This window comes from Microcaecilia unicolor, chromosome 1 (genome assembly GCF_901765095.1).
Source record: "Microcaecilia unicolor chromosome 1, aMicUni1.1, whole genome shotgun sequence".
In the NCBI taxonomy this organism is placed as follows: domain Eukaryota; kingdom Metazoa; phylum Chordata; class Amphibia; order Gymnophiona; family Siphonopidae; genus Microcaecilia; species Microcaecilia unicolor.
Window position 1 is genome coordinate 120928992 of NC_044031.1, and position 20331 is coordinate 120949322.

At 45.2% G+C, this 20331-nt stretch overlaps 1 protein-coding gene across 1 annotated transcript in view; it reads left to right on the top strand.

The window, feature by feature from the left end:
- The window catches only part of LOC115468148 (cilia- and flagella-associated protein 69-like), a 640933-nt gene that overhangs the window by 233496 nt on the left and 387106 nt on the right, over nucleotides 1-20331 (top strand). Inside the window, 1 exon segment of the mRNA XM_030199696.1 lies at nucleotides 15055-15178. Coding sequence (XP_030055556.1) covers nucleotides 15055-15178 — 124 coding nt within the window.

Consider the following 20331-nt stretch of genomic DNA (forward strand, 5'->3'; position numbering starts at 1 on the left):
CTTTGGGGATGCTAAGTCATTTACTTCCCTTCGTTCCAGGGCACCTAGGGAAATCATAAGTGATCGCCATCGTGGCACAGAAGGTGGTTCCGATGAGATCCAATTCAATAAAATCGTTTTCTTTCCCATAGCAGTTGCCCTACGGAGGAATGGCAACATGCCCCTTCTTCGATTCCCCCTCACCTTGTATTTATCAAACAAAAGAGTAGGCAGGGGGCACCATTGCAATCCCCAAATAGTCGAGACGAATGTACAGAGCTGCGTCCAGAAGGCACGGACCGGAGGGCACAGCCAGAACATATGTCCCAAGTGCGCCCCAGATCCCGCACATTTAGGACAGTCATCCCAAGGTCTCAGGGCAGCCCTAAACGCTCTATGCGGTGAGATATATATTCTCATAGTGAATTTATATTGGGATTCCTGTAGTATCACATCTTTAAAGGTCCTATATCCTATTGTCAGATTAGCTTGTACCATCGCGCCAGTAATAGGACAGCCCAACTCTTCAGTCCAAACCCCAGCGATTTGGTCATATGATATCTCCGGGCAAAGCTCTTTAAGTTTAAAATGGTAAAATTTAAGAGGAACCGAAAGCTGCGCCTCCAGGTCCAGCAAATCTGTGATTTGCCTCCGTCTCTGCGAGGTCAACGAAGCTCGGGGGAGGGAGGCAATGTAATGACTCAGTTGTAAGTAGGAGAGGGTAGCCCGTGCTGGGAATCCAACATTCTCACACAAATCTTTAAAGGACCTACATTTGCCCTGTTTTGTTAATACCTGGAACAGGAATATTGTCCCCCCCTCTCTCCATGCCTGGAAGGTCCCGGTATCCGTGCCCACCGAAAAGTCTGCATTACCTCCAATCGGTAGGAAAGGGGAAGAGTGGCACTCAAACCCTCCCGTTTTGCACAGCCATCGCCATGTACGTCTCAGTGGCGCAAAAAAAGGGGCGTATCCCTTGGTAATAGGTGCTTTGCTAGTGGGTGCATGTAGCCAATAACTAAAGTGATACTTGCTCACCATTTTAGTTTCAGAAATAGGAAATGAAAAAAAGGATGTGCCCCTGAACCAATCTGTAAGGTGTCTCATGCAGCCCGCCACTGACATACGTTGAATGCTGTGTACACCCAACCCTCCCTTATGTATTGGGAGGTATGTCGGCTTTAATGCAACCCTGGGTCTTTTCCCTTTCCATAGATATCTAGCTAGTAGCCTATGTAGTTTCCACTCATCTTTATGTAAGAAGAATAGAGACAGCACTTGGACCACATATAACCATTTAGGAACCAAGACCATATTATACAGAGCTACGCGTCCCCACAAGGACAGGGGAAGACGCTGCCACATTTCTAAGGTATGTTGTGTCTCTTTCCACAAGGGAGCTAAGTTGATTTTGTAAAGTTGTGTTAGCGATGTTGGTAGTCTAATCCCCAAGTAAACCAAGTAATCAGTGGTCCACTTCAGCGGAAACCGTCCCTCCCAGCGTTCCCGCACGGAAAGGGGTATTGGCAGCGCCTCAGACTTCTGTGAATTAAGTTGGAACCCTGAATAGTATCCAAACTCTGCTATATGATCTAAGGCTATTGGCAACGATGTCTGGGGGTGCGTCAACACTAGGAGAATGTCGTCCGCGTAGGCCAGTACTTTGATATGAAGCTGCGGTAGCTGAACTCCCCTCACCTCTGGGTCTTTTATGATGTTGCGCAACAGTGGCTCCAAGTAAATCAAAAACAGGAGTGGGGACAGGGGACAACCCTGTCTTGTACCCCGTCTTACCAAAAAACGTGGAGTACACATTCCATTCACTAGGACTCGGGCCCCAGGATCAGTATATAATGTATCTATTGCATGTAAATACCACCCAGACAACCCTATGTATTTAAGTGTTTGGAAGAGGTAGTCCCAGTTCACTTGGTCAAATGCTTTAGTAGCATCCAGGCCCGCTAGCAATAGTGGGTGACCCGTGGCCTCAGCTTGCGCCACAGCCATCAGGGCCCTACGTACATTTAGACCTGGATGTCTCCCCCGCACAAACCCCACCTGGTGGTCTCCCACCAACGCCGGGAGATGTGTGGCCAGTCTATCAGCAAGGATTTTAGCTTGAATTTTTACATCGACGTTGAGAAGGGAAATTGGTCGATAAGACCCCGGTAAGTCAGTTGGCTTACCCGGTTTAGGGATAAGAACAATTAAAGCTTCATTCGATTCCCTGGGCAGCCTCCCCACTACCACAGCTGCGTCTAGGTGAAGCGTCAGGGGAACACTCAGCTGGGTCGACAGTAATTTATAATATTCTGTAGAAAATCCATCCAGGCCCGGGGATTTTCCCAAAGATAAACCCCTGATCGTCTGTTGTATCTCTCGGGCCTGGAGGGGAGCATTCAGCTGATCTCTAATTGCAGGGGGCAGCACTGGAAGGCCTGCATCTCTCAAGTAATCTTCTAATTTTGGTCCCCCCTGCTGCGCCTCCGGTTGATACATTCGGGAAAAATAATCTCGGAATATGGTTAATATATCTTTAGGGCAAGACTTACGGGAGCCATCAGGCGCCAGTACCGTAGGAATGAATGTCCTCTCTGACCACGCCTTTGCAACTCTAGCTAGCAATTTCCCAGGTCTGTTACCCAATTTGAAATATTGATATTTACGACTAAAGGCTTGCTTCTTAGCACGTTCGTGGAGCAGTGAGTCTAGGGCCACTTGTGCCGCAATCACATTCTCATAGTTGGTCTGGGTTCGACAACGTATGTGTGCCCTTTTGGCTTGTTGATATTTTCGCTCTAGTAAAATTATGCCTTGGGAGATCTTTTTATGTCTTGCACTTAAGTAGCTAATAATTTCCCCTCTCATCACCGCTTTAGAAGTTTCCCAGAATAATGTCGGATTATCTTTATGGGCCACATTATCAGATTCAAACAGGTTCCATTTTTGTACTAGAAAATTGCCAAAGTCTTTGTCCCCAGTTAAGTAGGATGGGAACCTCCAGGACTTAAATCTGTCTACATTGTGTCCCAGTGCTATGTCGGCCCAAACTGGAGTGTGGTCTGAGATCGCCATAGTTGCCATATCTGTATTAATTACCCGGGAAAAAAGCGATGTAGAAACCAAAAGGTAGTCTATGCGAGACCAGGTTTTATGGGCCTTCGAGAGGTGAGTATAATCCCGCCTCTGTGGAAATAGTAACCTCCATGGGTCCACTAGATCCATTAGCTTACAAAGATAAGGCAATCCTTTGCTGCGGGGTAGTGCACTCCATGCTCCAACCGTCGAGCGGTCGAGGTCCGGATCAAGCACCTGATTGAAGTCACCCGCTACAATCCAAGGTGCTGTGTCATATTTGAGGCCTAGGTTTATCAGAGTCTGGAAAAAATCTGCATCATAACCATTTGGACCATATACAGCACATAGGTAGTATTCCTGTCCCATAATGTTGAGATGGAGCAAAACATATCTTCCCTTTGGGTCCTTTCCTATTAATTTAGAAGTGCACGGGAGCCCTCTCCTAATCAATATGGCCACACCTCCCCGTCTAGCCCCGGAGGAGGAGTAATAACACTCCCCCACCCATTGTTGGCGCAGCTTTCTGTGTTCCTCATCTGAGAGTTTAGTCTCTTGTAGGCAGACTATGGACGCCTTCAGGCGTTTCAAATGTGCTAAAATTTTTGATCTTTTAATCGGAGAAGTAATCCCGGCCACGTTCCAGGTCACTAATCTTAAAGGTTCAGTCAGTGTGACCCCCTAGATTTGTCAAATTAACAGGTAACAGAGTTAACATAGCGCCCCGGTTGCCCAGCCCCAACCAAGGGCTCATTGTAGCAAATAACACGTAGTTATACCAAGCTTTACCCATTCCCACAGCCCGTCTTTTTCCCCCATCATCCTTTTGCTCGCTTCTACTTCTATACCCCCCCTCCCCGCCCTCCTTTATCCCTCCCCCCAGCCCTCCCCCCATCTTCCCCCCACTAATCATCTAACCTATCTTACCAACCTCCCTCCGTTCTAGCGAGTGTAGGAGGCAGAGGTCTAGATGCTATAGGAACCCTACCCTTCTTTCAAATCTAGAAATGTTTCATAGTTAATGTCTCACATATCCCAAAGAGCTGCAAGCATCACGGTACAAGATGTTTGGATATCTTCTCCGTCCAGCCCATTCTCGAACTGTTCTGCCCTGTGTCTCCGGTCTGCTATCTTGCTCACCAATCGACTCGGTCTCATTCTTATTCCACAATCAATTATCGTCATTAGCAATCCAACAGGATCTTTCTGGAACTCAATCAAATTAGAAATCCAACCAGCAACCGCCAACCAAGAACACTGTCAACATACCAGCATGGCTAAACCATCTCCTGATTAGATTAGCGATCTCCCCAGGGTCAGGTCTGATGATGATTCAACCAGTCCACTACAGCTTCTGGATTAGTATAAGCCTTCCAGGTTCCGTTCTCCAAAATCCTCAGCGTTGCTGGATATTGCAGAGTAAACTTGAACTTTTTCTCCACCAGGCAAGTGCAAACTGTGGAAAAAGCTCGTCGTTGTGCTGCCAAAGCAGCAGAGTAATCCTGAAAGATGCGAATTAAAGTCCCATCATATTTTGTAGTTTCCCTGCTGCTTTTATATTGTCGCAATATTGCCGCTTTTTGAGCATAACAGTGGAATTTTGCTATCACCACTCTAGGCCTCGATTCTCTTGTTGGCCTGGGTCCTATGCGATGTGCACGTTCAATTCGGATTGCTCTGCCTTCACCCGCCTCTGGGAAGTGCGCTTGCAGCCATGTCTCCAATGTTCGTTTTAAGTCTTTATCTGCCAAGGATTCTGCAAACCCCACAAATCTGAGATTGTCACGGCGCGAACGATTTTCCAAATCTTCTACGCGCTGCGTGTTCTCTTGGACTAGGCGTTGTAATCTTTCTATCTCCCCCGAGTTATTTTGCTGACCATCTTCTACCTCCGCAACCCGAGCCTCCAGCTCCCCCGCACGGCGTGAGAGCTCCGTCGTAAGCGCCGACAGGCCCGCTATCTGGGCAGACAGTTGGTCAAATTGGGGGGCCAGCGCGCCCACCACCGCTTCTGTAAGTTCTGGCAGTGTAAAGTCAGAGGCCGGGCGGGAGGGTGAGTTCGCCGGCGAGGCGGCCGCCATCTTGGATTCGCCAAGTCTTGGTTTCTCTTCTTTTTTCTTCGTGTTTTTCCCGGTTTGCGCCATCGCCGATCGTGTTAGATATTTGTCCATACACTGGGGGAGCTAACGCGTCCTAGATTATCCGTTTTGGGATCGGAGACACCTTTAAAAGATCGATTTTCGGGCAGGGTTCCCAGCAGCAGAAAGTTCCACGTCTTTCCCCGCTCACAGCATCACGTGACCTCCTCTCCTTCTCCAGGATTTTACTTCATGAACACTGAAGAGAAATAATTGTTTAGCACGTTTGCTTTATCTTCATCACTCTCCACATAGCCATTCTCATTATCTTTGTCTCACAATTCCATTCCTAACTTTTCTCCTTTCTCCAATATATCTGAAAAAAGGTCTTGTCACCTCCCTTTACATCTTTAGCCATTTTTTTCTTCTGCTCGCACTTTCGCTAGCCATATTTCCCTTTTCGCTTCTTTGAGTTTAATCTGATAATCTTTTCCATGATTCTCTCGTTGCGTTCTTTTGTACTTCTTGAACAAAGCCTCTTTTGCTCTTATTTTTTCAGCTACTTGGTTGGAGAACCATATAGGCTTCCTGCTTCTCTTGTTTTTGTTTACTTTTCTCACAGAAAGATCAGTTGCCATATTTATAGCAGCCTTTAGCTTGCATCACTGTTTTTCCACATCTCCTACGCTTTCCCACACTAACAGCTCCTTCGTCACGTATTCCCCCATTTTGTCAAAATCAGTACATCTGAAATCCAGTACTTTGAGTTTTGTGTGTCCGCACTATGCCTTCGCCTTTATATCAAACCATATGGTGTGATGATCACTGTTACATAGGTGGGCAGCCACCCGGATATTGGAAACACTTCCTCCATTCATGAGCACTAGATCCCGCATCAACCCTTCCCTCATGGGTTCCATCACCCTTTGTCTGAGCAAGGCACTTTAACAGGCATCCACGATCTCCCAACTTCTTTTTGATTCCACAGCCGGGACATTCCAATCCACATCAGACAAATTGAAATCTCCCAATGGCAGCACCTCCCCTTTCATACCAATCTTTTGAATATTGATATTGAATATTGATACTATACAGAATATCGACCAGCTCACCTTTATCCACATGTTTGCTCACCCTTTCGAAGAAATGTAATAGATTGGTGAGGCAAGATTTCCCTTCACTGAATCCATGTTGGCTTTGTTTCATTAATCCATGCTTTTGAATATGCTCTCTAATAATAGTCTCTACCATTTTGCCCGGCACCATAATCAGGTTCACCGGTCTATAATTTCCTGCATCTCATCTGGAACCTTTTTTTAAAAATTGGCATTACATTGGTCACTCTCCAAGCTTCTGGTACCATGCTTGATTTTAAAGATAAATTACATATTACTAAGAATAGTTACGCAAGTTCATTTTTCAATTCTGTCTACTCTGGGATGAATACCATGTGGTCCAGGAGATATGCTACTCTTCAGTTTGTCAAATTGTGCCATTACATTCTCCAGGTTTATAGAGCTTTCAGTTTCTCTGACTCATCAGTTTTGAATACCATTTCTGGCACGGCTATCTCTCCCAAATCTTCCTTGGTGAAGACCGAAGCAAAGAATTTTATTTATTTATTTATTAGTTACATTTGTATCCCACATTTTCATTGTAGGCTCAATGTGGCTTACATAGTACCGGAGAGGCGTTTGCAGACTCCGGTGTGAACAAATACAATGCGATGTTGTGGTAAGATAAAGTTCATGTTGTGTTATGTTGGTTACATGCTTTAGTTTTCTTGTGTAGCCAAGTTCAGGCATTTAGGTTGGATCGGTAGGGTATGCCTTTTTAAATAGGATGGTTTTTAGTATTTTCCGGAAGTTTATGTGGTTGTATGTAATTTTCAAGGCTTTTGGTAGCGCGTTCCACAGTTGTGTTCTTATGTAGGAAAAGCTGGATGCGTAGGTAGATTTATATTTAAGTCCTTTACAGCTTGGGTAGTGTAGATTTAGATATGTTCGTGTTGATTCAGATGTGTTTCTGGTTGGCAAGTTGATTAAGTTTGTCATGTATCCAGGGGCTTCGCTGTAGATAATTTTGTGAACCAGGGTGCAAATTTTGAATGCAATGCTTTCTTTGATTGGGAGCCAGTGTAATTTTTCACGGAGGGGTTTTGCACTTTCAAATCGCGTTTTTCCAAATATAAGCCTAGTTGCCGTGTTTTGAGCAGTCTGAAGTTTCTATAAGGTTTATTCTTTGCATCCTGCATAGATTCCATTACAGTAATCTAAGTGGCTTATTACCATTGATTGTATCAGGTTGTGAAAAGTTTCCCTCGGGAAGAATTGTTTCACACGTTTGAGTTTCCACATTGAGTGAAACATTTTCTTTGTGGTGGATTTCACTTGGCTCTCCAGTGTTAGGTTGTGGTCCATTATAATGCCAAGGATTTTTAGGCTGTCTGAGATAGGGAGGGTGTAATCTGGGGTGTCGATATTTGTGGGGTTTTCCGTGCTGTGTTGGGATGAGAGGATGAGACAATATCCAGTGTGCCTGAATGTAACTCACCTTCAGCTACTACTGAAAAAGGTGTGAGCAAAATCTAAATAATAAATAAATAAATGTGTTTTTTCTTTATTGAGTTTTAGTCGAAATGTTTAAGCTTAGCTTGATTTTGTTGGTGATTTCTGTCAGTTTAGTTTTGTAGGGAATGTATATTATGACATCGTCTGTGTAGATGGAAGGGTTAAGGCCTTGGTTGAATAAGGACTTGGCTAGTGGGGTCATCATTAAGTTGAAGAGGGTCGGTGATAGCGGTGATCCTTGTGGTACTCCACAGTCTGCTTTCCACGGCGATTATGTTCTTGAGTTTGATTTTACTTGATATGTTCTTGTGGTTAGGAAACCCTTGATCCAGCTAAGTATGTTTCCACCAATCCCAAAGTTGTCTAGTAGTCTTATTAGTATATTGTGGTTTACCATGTTGGAGGAGAAGGATGTTTTTGCCTGTTGCTATTTCCTGTTTGAATTTGGCTAGGAGAGTGAGTAGTACTGTTTCGGTGCTATGGAGGGGGTGAAATCCTGACTGTGATTCGTGTAATGTTGAGAATTTGCTTATATAATCTGTAAGTTGTTTGGTTACCATGCTTTCCATTAGTTTGACTACCAACGGGATGGACACTACTGGGCGGTAGTTAGTAATTTCATTTGATTTTTTCTTGCTATCTTTTGGTATCGAGGTAAGTAGGATATCCTTGGGGAAGAGACCTTGTTGGAGCATGTAATTTAGGTGAGGTCTGCTATGAAGCGATCAGGGGCGGATTTCATTAGGTAGCAGGGACAGGTATCTAGTTTACAGTGAGTGTTGGAGAACTTGCTGATCACCTGGGTAACTGTTTCGATGGTCAGGACAGCAAAGTTTGACCAGGTTCGATCAGCCGGGTATTCACCAGAGGTTGGGTCCAACTCATTAAGGAAGTTTTCGATGTCAATGTTGTCTTGAGGTAGCGTGTTGCGTAGGTTTATAATTTTGTCGTTAAAATACTTGGCAAGTTTATCTGCAGATGGGATGTCTGTGACCAAGTTGGTATCTAGGAGTTTATTCACGAGTTGGTATAGTTTCTTCGTGTCTTTGTAATCAGTTCCTATTTTAGTTTTATAGTATAATCTTTTGGTCCGTCTTATTGCATATTTGTATTTTCTTTGTATTTGTTTCCAAGCGTTGTATGTATGATCATCTTTTGTTTTTCTCCATGCTCGTTCGAGTTTCCTGTATTGTGTTTTAATTTTTTTCAGTTCCTCGTCGAACCATGGTATCGAGTTGTGCTTATGCAAGGTTCTTGTTCATAAGGGTGCTATTTCGTCTAGTATGCGTTTGCATCTTTTATCCCAGTCTATGAGGTAGTATATGGAGTCTGTTTGTGCTGTCCATTCGTTATTGTACATCAGTTGCCAAAATGTTTCCGTGTCTACTTGACCTCTTGTACTGTAAGATGTGTGTTCTTGTATTCATTGTATACCTTTCTTCCGCCAGTGTAGGGATAGGTTTAGTTTGTAGTGATCGGACCATGGTGTTTCAGTCCATTTAATATCTGTTACTGTTAGGTTCTGGTCTGTTGAAAGTTTGTGTAAGATGAGATCGAGTGTGTGCCCATTGACATGGGTCGCTTGCAGTTGTGGCCAGTTGAGATCCATAGGTGGAAGAATTCCTTACATTCTCATGCGTTGACAGAGTTTGTGTCTTCTAAGTGAAGGTTGATGTCTCCTAATACTAATATATTGGAGTTGGTTATACATGTGTTTGAAATTAAGTCCATGAAGTTTATCTGACCTTCGTTTCAATTACCTGGAGGTCTGTAGAACAGGACACAATTCAAGTGATCACATAGGGTTTTGTTGTGGATTCTGATTGAGGCAATTTCGAGTTGAGGTGTTATGGACTCGGCAGTGGTTTCGGTGGTGAAGTAGGATCGATAGATTAGTGCTATGCCACCACCTCTCTTTTCCTTTCTGGTTCAGTGCGTGATTTTATATCCTGGTGGGCACAGGTCTAGAATTATAGGGTCCTTTTGGTCATGGATCCAGATTTCAGTGATGAAGAGTAGGTTGAGGTTTTCTGATGTGATCCAGTCTGTTAATGTTTCTGTTTTGTTTACAGCAGATCTGGCGTTGATGTAGCCCACTTGGATTGTTTGGAATGAGTTTCTGTGTTTGGTGTTGTGTGGACTTTTATTAGTTGTGTCTTTGTTGAGGTGAGTTTGTTAGGTCCCTTCTTTCCTTTCTGTTGGTGTTCTTCCTTTGTTTAAGCTGTTGTCAGTTTGATGGGGTGTGGTGTAACTAATCAATCTTTGATGAGTGTGTAGTATTGGTATAATGTTGCTTTCTGATAGTGGGGTGGTTAACGTTAAGTGGATCATTGTTAAGGAGTAGACTGTTAGGAGTAATTTTAAGGTATTCATATTGGTTTCTGCCCACTGTGATCTACTAATAAGACTGTGTTCTGGTTGTTAGGTGTGTGATAGATCTTTGTTCTTTGGTGTGGAATCTGGTGTTCTGATCTTGTGTGTTATTTCCTCTTGCCTTTCAGCTGTTGTGAGCAGTATTGGATTCGGTTTCAGTGGGGTTTAGTGATCCAACGCAGTGCAAAGGCTCTTTTAGAGGCATGCTTGTCCTGTTGAAGGTGTCTTCAGCTCCTTCAGTGAATGTTTAGTTTTTACTTTGGTTTTTACTGTTACGTCTCTTAAGACCTGTTAATTGTAGAGTCTTAGTATCTTGAGGTATAGTAGATAATTCATTCACAGTCTGGTGTGCCCAGGGCACAGAGGCTCCGTAATATATGTCAGTTAAGGGATAGTTTACATGTCTCCAAGGCACAAAGGAAAATTGGGATCTGGAGTTCATTTCCTTTTTATCCACTTCTTTATCCACTTCGGCACCGGACGAGAAACGCCGCTTGGCCTAATTTTAGACCACCCCACAAGCAGCTCCTGGTACCGGACGAGAAACGCCACTTGGCCCGGAATACCGGCCTCTCTCTAACGCAGGTCAGCAACTAATTCAAAACCTCCGCCAGCGCAACCGAGGAGGTGCAGGAGTGCCTGCCAAGAGACTCAAGAAGTCGGCAAAGAGTTGCCTCCTCACGCGCTACTGCTCTGAATGATGGGGCTGTGGTGCGGACCCTGCCCGCAGACCGAGGAGGCCCGGCTGCGGCGGCTGGGTGCTGACTTCCACCATGCCGACCTCGGCGGCCTGGTCACCTTCCACGGGCCCGGCCAACTTGTCTGCTGCCCGCTGGTGGACCTGCGCGCCTTCGGCCAGCCTCTGTGCCTCTACGTGGCCTCCGGCTCTGCAGCCGCGCTCCCCGACTCTGCAGCCGCGCTCCCGGCTCTCTTCTCCCCACTGCCTCGGGTGGATATTTTTGAGCAGCATCACACCTGATGTAAATTTTTGACCTTCGCAGCTGTTCCTGTTTTTCTTTTCACCATTCTTCTCATTTTATCATAGTCTCCTTTTTGAAAGTTAAATGCTAACATATTAGATTTCCTGTGTGAACTTACTCCAAAGCCAATATCAAATCTGATCATATTATGATCATTGTTATCAAGCGGCCCCATCACCGTTACCTCCTACACCAGGTCATGTGCTGCACTAAGGACTAGGTCTAGAATTTTTCCTTCTCTTGTTGGCTCCTGTACCAGCTGCTCCATAAAGCAGTCCTTGATTTTGTCAAGGAATTTTACCACCCTAGCATGCCCTGATGTTACATTTACCCAGTCAATATTATGATAATTGAAATCACCCATTATTATTATTGTGTTGCCCAGTTTGTTAGCCTTCCTAATTTCTGATAACATTTCCACATCCGTCTGTTCATCCTGGCCAGGTGGATGATATTACACTCCTATCACTATCCTTTTCCCCTTTACACATGGAATTTCAATCCATAGGGATTCCAAGATGTGTTTTGTTTCCTGCAGAATTTTCAATCTATTTGATTCAAGGTCCTCCTTAACATACAATGCTACCCCTCCAAAAATTTGATCTACCCTATCACTACAATATAATTTGTACCCTGGTATGACAGTGTCCCACTGGTTATCCTCCTTCCACCAGGTCTCAGAGATGCCTATTATATCTAATTTTTCATTTAGTGCAATTTGTTCTGACTCTCCCATCTTATTTCTTAGGCTTCTGGCATTCACATATAGACATTTCAAACATTACAGTCACATATGTTAACTTGCACCCTCATTCAGGGCTGTTCCTCTTGTTGTCATCTTCTTAGCTTCATGAGTTTTGCTCCTCCAGCGTGGTGGCGGCACCAGTGGCCTCAAGCTCTTTGTCGGGTCCTCCACTGATCTGTTAGGTGACTATGCCATTGATAGCCCCACTTCCTCAAATTGCTTCACAAGACTGTCCACAGATCAAGCCTGGTAAGACTTCCCCTCCACCTGAAAAGCAAGTCCAATTGGGTATAGCCAACAGTAGCAAATCCTCTTCTGGTACAAAGCCTCTGTCCAGTCTCAATATTCCTTTCTCCGCTTCAATGTAGCCAGGGCCATATCCGCAATCTCAGTCTCCCCTGATTGCCACATATTAGGACCATCGTGATGCCGGGCTGCACATAGAGCCAGTTATATCAGAAAATTTGTGAAAACAAACTATTATGTCCTTTGGCACATTGCGGTCTTGGGCTCCTGTTATTCTGTTCGCCTGTTTAATATGGTACTCCGGAAGCAGATTGGGAGGAAGAGAGCCTCTGAGGAGATTTTCAAAGATCTCATGGATGACATTTGTGATTCCACTACTGTCCCAGGCACACCCCTAAACCGGATGTTTTGCCTATGGGACCTATTTTCAAGATCCGCAAGTTTCAACTGAAACTCTTCCTTAGACTGCTCTAGGCGGGCCACTTGCTCTTGCAATTGAATTACATCCTCTTCATATGTATTTAAGTGAGATTCGATCTCTCCCACTCAGGCACTATAATCTGCTAGTTCCCGTGGGATCTCATAAGTATTGCCATACTGGGAAAGACCAAAGGTCCATCGAGCCCAGCATCCTGTTTCCAACAATGGCTAATCTAGGTCACAAATACCCGGCAAGATCCCAAAAATGTACAAAACATTTTATACTGCTTATCCCAGAAATAGTGGATTTTCCCCAAGTCCATTTAGTAACGGTCTATGGACTTTTCCTTTAGGAAGCCGTCCAAACCTACTGCCTGCTGAATTTCAGTTTTAAAGGAGACTAGCTCACTTTTCAAATCAGCGAAACCTTGCTGAATTTCCTCTCTCAGCGTTAGTGGCTCCTTTCCAGTCTCAGGCAGACGCTCTGAAGTATTGCCCGTCTCCTCCACCATGTTAGCATGCTGTTATACTGCCTGTGATGTCGTGGCTTGAGAGAACACCTTAATGTTAATTTGGCGAATTTGAGCCACCATCGATCCCTAGCTCCGACCTCGAACCAGGTACTTAATCCACTTTTACTGTCTCCACGTTGCTGGGAGTGGGTTTATTAATAAAAAAATGTTGGCATGCTTCGGAGCTCTGCTCCTAAGTTGCCATCTCTGCCAATGACGTCACTTCCTCCCCCAATTTCATTTTTCTACTTTTGTTGTCTGGTATTCTAATTTTTGTAAATCTTGTTGGTCCCAGTCTCTAGTTTCCAAACTTTCCACTTTCCTCTGTCTTCTCTTGAGGCAATTTCGAGTTGAGGTGTTATGGACTCGGCAGTGGTTTCGGTGGTGAAGTAGGATCGATAGATTAGTACTGTGCCACCACCTCTCTTTTCCTTTCTGGTTCAGTGCGTGCCAGGGTCTCTTGGTCCATTTGACATTTCTTCTCTGTCCATGTCCATCATTCAACTCCCCCTGTGTCCCTGCCCCTATCTTCCTGCCGTGCTGAGCATCTCTCCCTTCCACCCACTGTGTGCTGTTCTTCTTTCCCCCTTGTATCCAGCATCTGCCCTCCTTCTCTCTCTTTCTTCCTTCCATGGTCTGGTCTCCTTCTCTCCCCTTCAGTCCAGCCTCTGCCCTCCTTCTTTGCCCCTTTTCCATCTAGCCTGTGCCCCCATTCTCTCTCCTCTTTCCACTCTACTATCCTTCTCTCCCTCTACAGTGCAGCAGGTTCCAGCACTTTTATAATGTAATGACAAATTTAGAGCACTTTTATTCTTCACACCAGCAGCCCATCCCCTTATGATGCTTTGATTCTCAGCTTTAATATTGTTACCAAATTCTTCTTAAATTGAAAGAAAGATGTGGTTAAAATAAATGGGGAAAACAACTTCTTAACACTGAATGCTTTTCTAGTATTAACATAGCATACCAGATGAATTCTCAACACCCTCAAGCACATTGATCAGGTGTGTAAGTAATATTCAATGTCTTCATATAACTAAAAAGGAAGAAATTAGCAGAGAGCTGCTAATCCAGCATTTATGCCCTAAAGAATGGAACTTTTCTTATTATCCGTGCCAGACAAGTGAGTTGTGTCCCCATGTAAGCAGATGGAGATTGAGAGAGAAAAAAAAACGTTCAATGTTGACTTCATCTTCTTCACTATTTCTTCATCCAGTACAGCAGTTAAAAAATAGGTCACTTTTGTGATGGGTAGAGTGCACTAGCGCAGGCAAGTCTTGTTGCGACTTATTTCCTTTCTCCCTTAGAAACAAATTTGAAGTAATTACACTCCCCTTTTTTCTCTCTTCCTCCACTTGCTCCTGGTATGGCTGTGGAGAAAGGGAGGTAATGTCCTGCAAGTAACTCATAACAGCTCTGTGTATCAGCCAGTCCTGTATCTTTTAAAACTGTTGATCTTCTCCGGCAGTGAACAAGAGAAACCAACCAGTACACTGCTCCTGCGGGCCCCACAACCTTCTTTCTGGCGTATTCATGCCTCTGCAGAAACAGAAAGTCACGTTACTGGGAAGGCTGTGCGGTCAGCATGAGCAGTGTCGCTGGTTGTTCGTTCTTGCGGCCGGTGGGAATGGGGGAATCGAACTATCCAAATTTTAAAAGAAACTTCACAAATCAGTTCAAATAGTGCATGAATAAAAATGTACTTTTGTTTTCAACCTGCTGAAAAATGTGTTAATTTTATGTCAGAATGGGACTAGATCACATACATTCAGGGGTAGACTACAAAGTATATGTAGTCCTGTAGGTTTCTTGCCTGTTCTTCACAAACTACTTGTATAACTTTCATAAGAATAGAGTCTCGTGGCTTATTTTTCTTTTTATTTGAGACGTACGATCAGGTGAAGTGCAGACAGGCTTAGTTCCCATTCCAGCTTGCAAAAGTACAAAAGAAGGATGTTACATTCAAATGGTTTAGTTACAAACAGCACAGTGGTATGAATATCCAGTTACACTTTGTATAATAAAAGTGTACACAAGAATAAATGCAACAATTTTGTTTTGTTTTTTTCTTTTAAGGCCTTTGAAGGAAGCATTTGTGAACCTGCTGACAAGTGGTTATCGTCATTATGACCATCAGCTTAGAAATGACCTACTAGTGATAGCTACGCTTATAGCTGAAAATCCTGGTACATTAATGATTGTAAGTGATGATTCTTCTGAATTAATGGACAAATTGATTCTATTGCTTGTATCTAATTACATTTAGACTGACATATTGAAACGTTTTTGTGAATTTGATGAGAGTGTACAGAAAACCTGTTATTCTTCTTTGATTTGTTTCTGAGAGGTTGGTGTGACCTAATTATTGCTAATTCCTTTGCTCTTCCTTTCTCTATAATATATTGAGAGCTAGTGTCTATTGGCTGTTGGGAAAAAGTAGAATCTTTGGAGGTTTTGTGGGTTATCACCATAGGCATGATGGGATGAGGCATAGCGGGGGCAAGATATAATTCCTGGTATAGGGGGGAAAACACATGTCAGTAGTAGTGGGGGGGGGGCACTTTTGAACACAGTAGGGAAGGACCCCTTCACTGTGTGGCTTTGTTGCAGCTGCATCAGCTGCCTCTCCTTTAGTACCTCAGTTACTGATAATATGCAGACGGAATACACTCCAGGGAATCATGTGCCAAAAAAATCAAAATAATGCACCAAAATAATTCAGCATATTAAAGAGAACAGTGTTTGTTTACAGTATTCAGGCAATATATGGAGGTATTTCAACACTTGGCTCCCAGTAAGCCCTAACTCAGTCCAGCATCTTCCTTGTTGGCTATGTGAACAGTGATGTTCAACAGCACTTTGACATAAATCATATGGTTACTGGCTACTATAAAATGATTTACATCAGCTTTTCTTTTCTAGTAAATTTTAAGATAGCCACCAAGCCTTCGGGTCTGCTGCCCTTTAGTTTATTGTTGAATTTCCAAACATGTTGGAATAGTTATTATCTCTGGATTCTATAAATGGTGCTTTAAATTGCATGTGCAATTTAATTGAATAGCAAGCCAATTAGCGCAGAAAATTGGACCATAACAATCTATTATTCGTTCTAATTGGCATTAATTGAAATCTACACACGTAAATTTTATATGTAAAGCAAAAAACGGGGCGTGGCCATGGAAGGGTCAGGGCAGATCAGGGGAGTTCCTGCAATTTATGCATGTTGTTATAGAATAAGGGGGATCTTCGCCTAATTTAGGCACAAGAATTTATACCAGGGTTCAGTTGGTGTAAATGTTCGTGCTTAAAAGTAGTTGTGGATCCCAGCACTAAGCGCTATTGTAAGAAAAAGAAAAAGTAACAGTGGAAGGAATGAGTGTATGAAGTACTTCACACAGGGTCCTCTGCTCGTCTGGGAGTTTCCCTTTCATCTCCAGTCATGTCTCCAGTTCTGCACTTGAACTTTCCAGTCCACTTTGCAAAGTCTGTTCAACACTCCTAGCTGAAAGGGTAGCCACAGTTACCCGAGGACCTATTGCAGTTAAGGTGTGCTTAGCCCCCCTCCTCACCCCCATGGAGCAGTACTGCCTGCTGGACTCCTATTGCATGTGCAGCATGGTCAGCCCGTGCCAGAAGGCCACAGACATTTTCATAGGTTAATAGAGGAGAGCCAAAGGAATCTAAATAACAACAGTTTCTATTCTTAAACTACAGACAATTCATAAATTGATGTAAAACAGTGGTATTCACTAATTTTTAAGGAAGGATCACGTGGCGGGGCATAATCGAATGGGGTGCCCAAGTTTTCCTGAGGACGTCCTCGCAGGACGTGCCCGCGAAGGGGCGGGGAAACCCGTATTCTCCAAGGACAAGCAGGCTGCTTGTTCTCATACTTGGGTCGACGTCCACGGCGGCCCCAGGAACGGCAGTTTTTCAAAGCAAAAATCAACAAAGTTTTGCCAGAGCCTTCTGGCGTGCGGGGCGCGTGCATCGCACATGCGCGGCCGTCTTCCCACCTGTCGCATGAGTGCTCCCAGTTAGTTTCCCTTTTTCCGCGGTAGAGAGCGGCTGCATTTGTGGTCTCTCTCTTCAGCCCTTGGAACGTGCTTTCGCTGGGTTTCAAAGTTTTACTTCATTTTTTTTTCTTCTTTTATTTCTTTTACCCTGTTCCCTTTATTAAAAGAAAAAAAAATTTCCTTTACCTCTTAGTTTTTGGCCTGGTTAAGTTTCCGTTCGCCTCCGTTGCGGCCCTCTTAGGCTGTGCGTATGCGTTTTCTCCTTTTTGTGCGCTTCCTTGAGCCACAATCACGGATTTTGATTTTTACGCCGCTATTTTTCCGTCCATGTCATCGAGGGCTCCCAGCGGCTTCAAGAAGTGTACTCGGTGCAGCCAGTCAATCTCGGGTACCGATCCCCAAGCGTAGTGTTTTCAGTGCCTTGGGCCCGACCATCGCCCAGACGCACGTAAGTTGTGTCTTAGCCTAAAAAAGCGGACACAAGCGTTGAGAAAAGCTCTTCGATCCGTTCCTCGGTGTCGATATCGGCACCGGGGATGGCATCGACTTCAGGAGCGCAGGTAATGGCTGTCCGGAGACCACCACACGCTGGGAGCAGTGAAGCGTCGAGTGGGTCTCCACCTGTCTCGAAGCCTCCTGCTGTACAGGCCCCACGGGACCGACCAGATTCGGACCCGACCCCAAGGAGGCATGTGGATTCCACATCCTCCTCGTCGATACCGAGGAGTCTGCATGAGGTGCATCGAGCGAAGGCGAAGAAGCATCGTCATCGGTCTCCTTCCAAGCACGGTACCGAGAGCTCTGGGGCGTCGACAGATTCGGCACCCGTGAAGCGCCAATGCCGGGAGGAACGCTCACCCTTCATTCAAGAGGTGTTGGTCTTCGGGCAGCCCAGTACCGCCTCCTCGACCTCCACAGATTCTGACGCCGATTCCTGTACCGACCCCACAGCCTTGCTCGACGGCAACTCTAGACGAGCGCATCCGAGCCCTTCTTCCAGGTCTTCTGCAGGGGTTGCTGCGTCAGTTTGCTCTGGTGCCGGGGGTGCTTGCGCCCTCCGTACCGTCAGTGGAAGCGGCAGCTGGCTCTATGCCTGTGGTGAGGTCTTCGATGCCGGTGCCACCTGCCACCCAGGTCGATTCCCCGTCAACATCGATGGAGGCAGCTTCATCGCTGCCGGCAGGGGAGTCGACCTCTCGACATTGAGGACATGGTTCCTCAGCGTCGACACAGGCCCGGTTTAGGACTGCAGTTAAGGAACTCCTGTCCGACACCGATGAGGATGCCTCATGGGATAAAGGGAAGGATCCCAGGTATTTCTCTTCTGAGTCTTGTGGTCTTCCTTCTGATCCTACTCCTTCACCAGAAAGAAAGCTTTCTCCCCCGGAGAGTCTTTTTTTCTCTTCATTTGTCCGGGAAATGTCTGTGGCCATTCCCTTCCCAGTGGTATCTGGGATGAGCCCAGGACTGAGATGCTTGAGGTCCTGGACTATCCTTCGCCACCTAAGGAGTCATCCACATTTCCTTTGCATAATGTGCTGAAGGAGACACTTATGCGTAACTGGATGAAACCATTAAGTAATCCCACCATTCCCAAGAAAGCTGAGTCCCAATATCGGATTCACAGAGAACCTGAGTTGATGAAGTCGCAGTTACCTCACGACTCTATGGTTGTGGATTCCGCTCTCAAGAGAGCCAGGAGTTCTAGAGACTTTGCCTCGGCGCCCCCAGGAAGAGAATTTAGAACCCTGGACTCTTTTGGGAGGAAGGCGTATCAGGTCTCTATGCTCGCGGCCAAAATTCAATCCTACCAGCTCTACACGAGCATTCACTTGAGGAACACAGTGAAGCAACTGGCGGACTTGGTTGATAAGCTCCCTCCGGAGCAGGCCAAGCCTTTTCAGGAGGTGGTCAGGCAGCAGAAAGCATGTCGTAAACTCCTGTCCAGGGGTGCTTGCGATACTTTTGATGTTGCATCCAGAATCGCTGCCCAAGGTATAGTGATACGCAGACTCTCATGGCTGTGTGCCTCTGACGTGGACAGTCGAGTCCAGCAGCGGATTGCGGATGTCCCTTGCCGGGGGGGGGGGGGGGGATAACATTTTTGGTGAGAAGGTCGAGCAAGTGGTTGATCACATCACGCAGCGGGAAACCGCTATGGACAATCTCTCCCGCTGGGTGCCTTCTGCTTCTACCTCATCTGGTAGACGATTTTTCCGGGGAAGGAAGAATGCTCCCTACGCCTATAACAAGCGAAGGTAGAATTCTCCTTATAAGTACATAAGTACATAAGTAGTGCCATACTGGGAAATACCAAAGGTCCAACTAGCCCAGCATCCTGTCACCGACAGTGGCCAATCCAGGTCAAGGGCACCTGGCACGCTCCCCAAACGTAAAAACATTCCAGACAAGTTATACCTAAAAATGCGGAATTTTTCCAAGTCCATTTAATAGCGGTCTATGGACTTGTCCTTTATGAATCTATCTAACCCCTTTTTAAACTCCGTCAAGCTAACCGCCCGTACCACGTTCTCCGGCAACGAATTCCAGAGTCTAATTACACGTTGGGTGAAGAAAAATTTTCTCCGATTCGTTTTAAATTTACCACACTGTAGCTTCAACTCATGCCCTCTAGTCCTAGTATTTTTGGATAGCGTGAACAGTCGCTTCACATCCACCCGATCCATTCCACTCATTATTTTATACACTTCTATCATATCTCCCCTCAGCCGTCTCTTCTCCAAGCTGAAAAGCCCTAGCCTTCTCAGCCTCTCTTCATAGGAAAGTCGTCCCATCCCCACTATCATTTTCGTCGCCCTTCGCTGTACCTTTTCCAATTCTACTATATCTTTTTTGAGATACGGAGACCAGTACTGAACACAATACTCCAGGTGCGGTCGCACCATGGAGCAATACAACGGCATTATAACATCCGCACACCTGGACTCCATACCCTTCCTAATAACACCCAACATTCTGTTCGCTTTCCTAGCCGCAGCAGCACACTGAGCAGAAGGTTTCAGCGTATCATCGACGACGACACCCAGATCCCTTTCTTGATCCGTAACTCCTAACGCGGAACCTTGCAAGATATAGCTATAATTCGGGTTCCTCTTACCCACATGCATCACTTTGCACTTGTCAACATTGAACTTCATCTGCCACTTGCACGCCCATTCTCCCAGTCTCGCAAGGTCCTCCTGTAATTGTTCACATTCCTCCTGCGACTTGACGACCCTGAATAATTTTGTGTCATCGGCGAATTTAATTACCTCACTAGTTATTCCCATCTCTAGGTCATTTATAAATACATTAAAAAGCAACGGACCCAGCACAG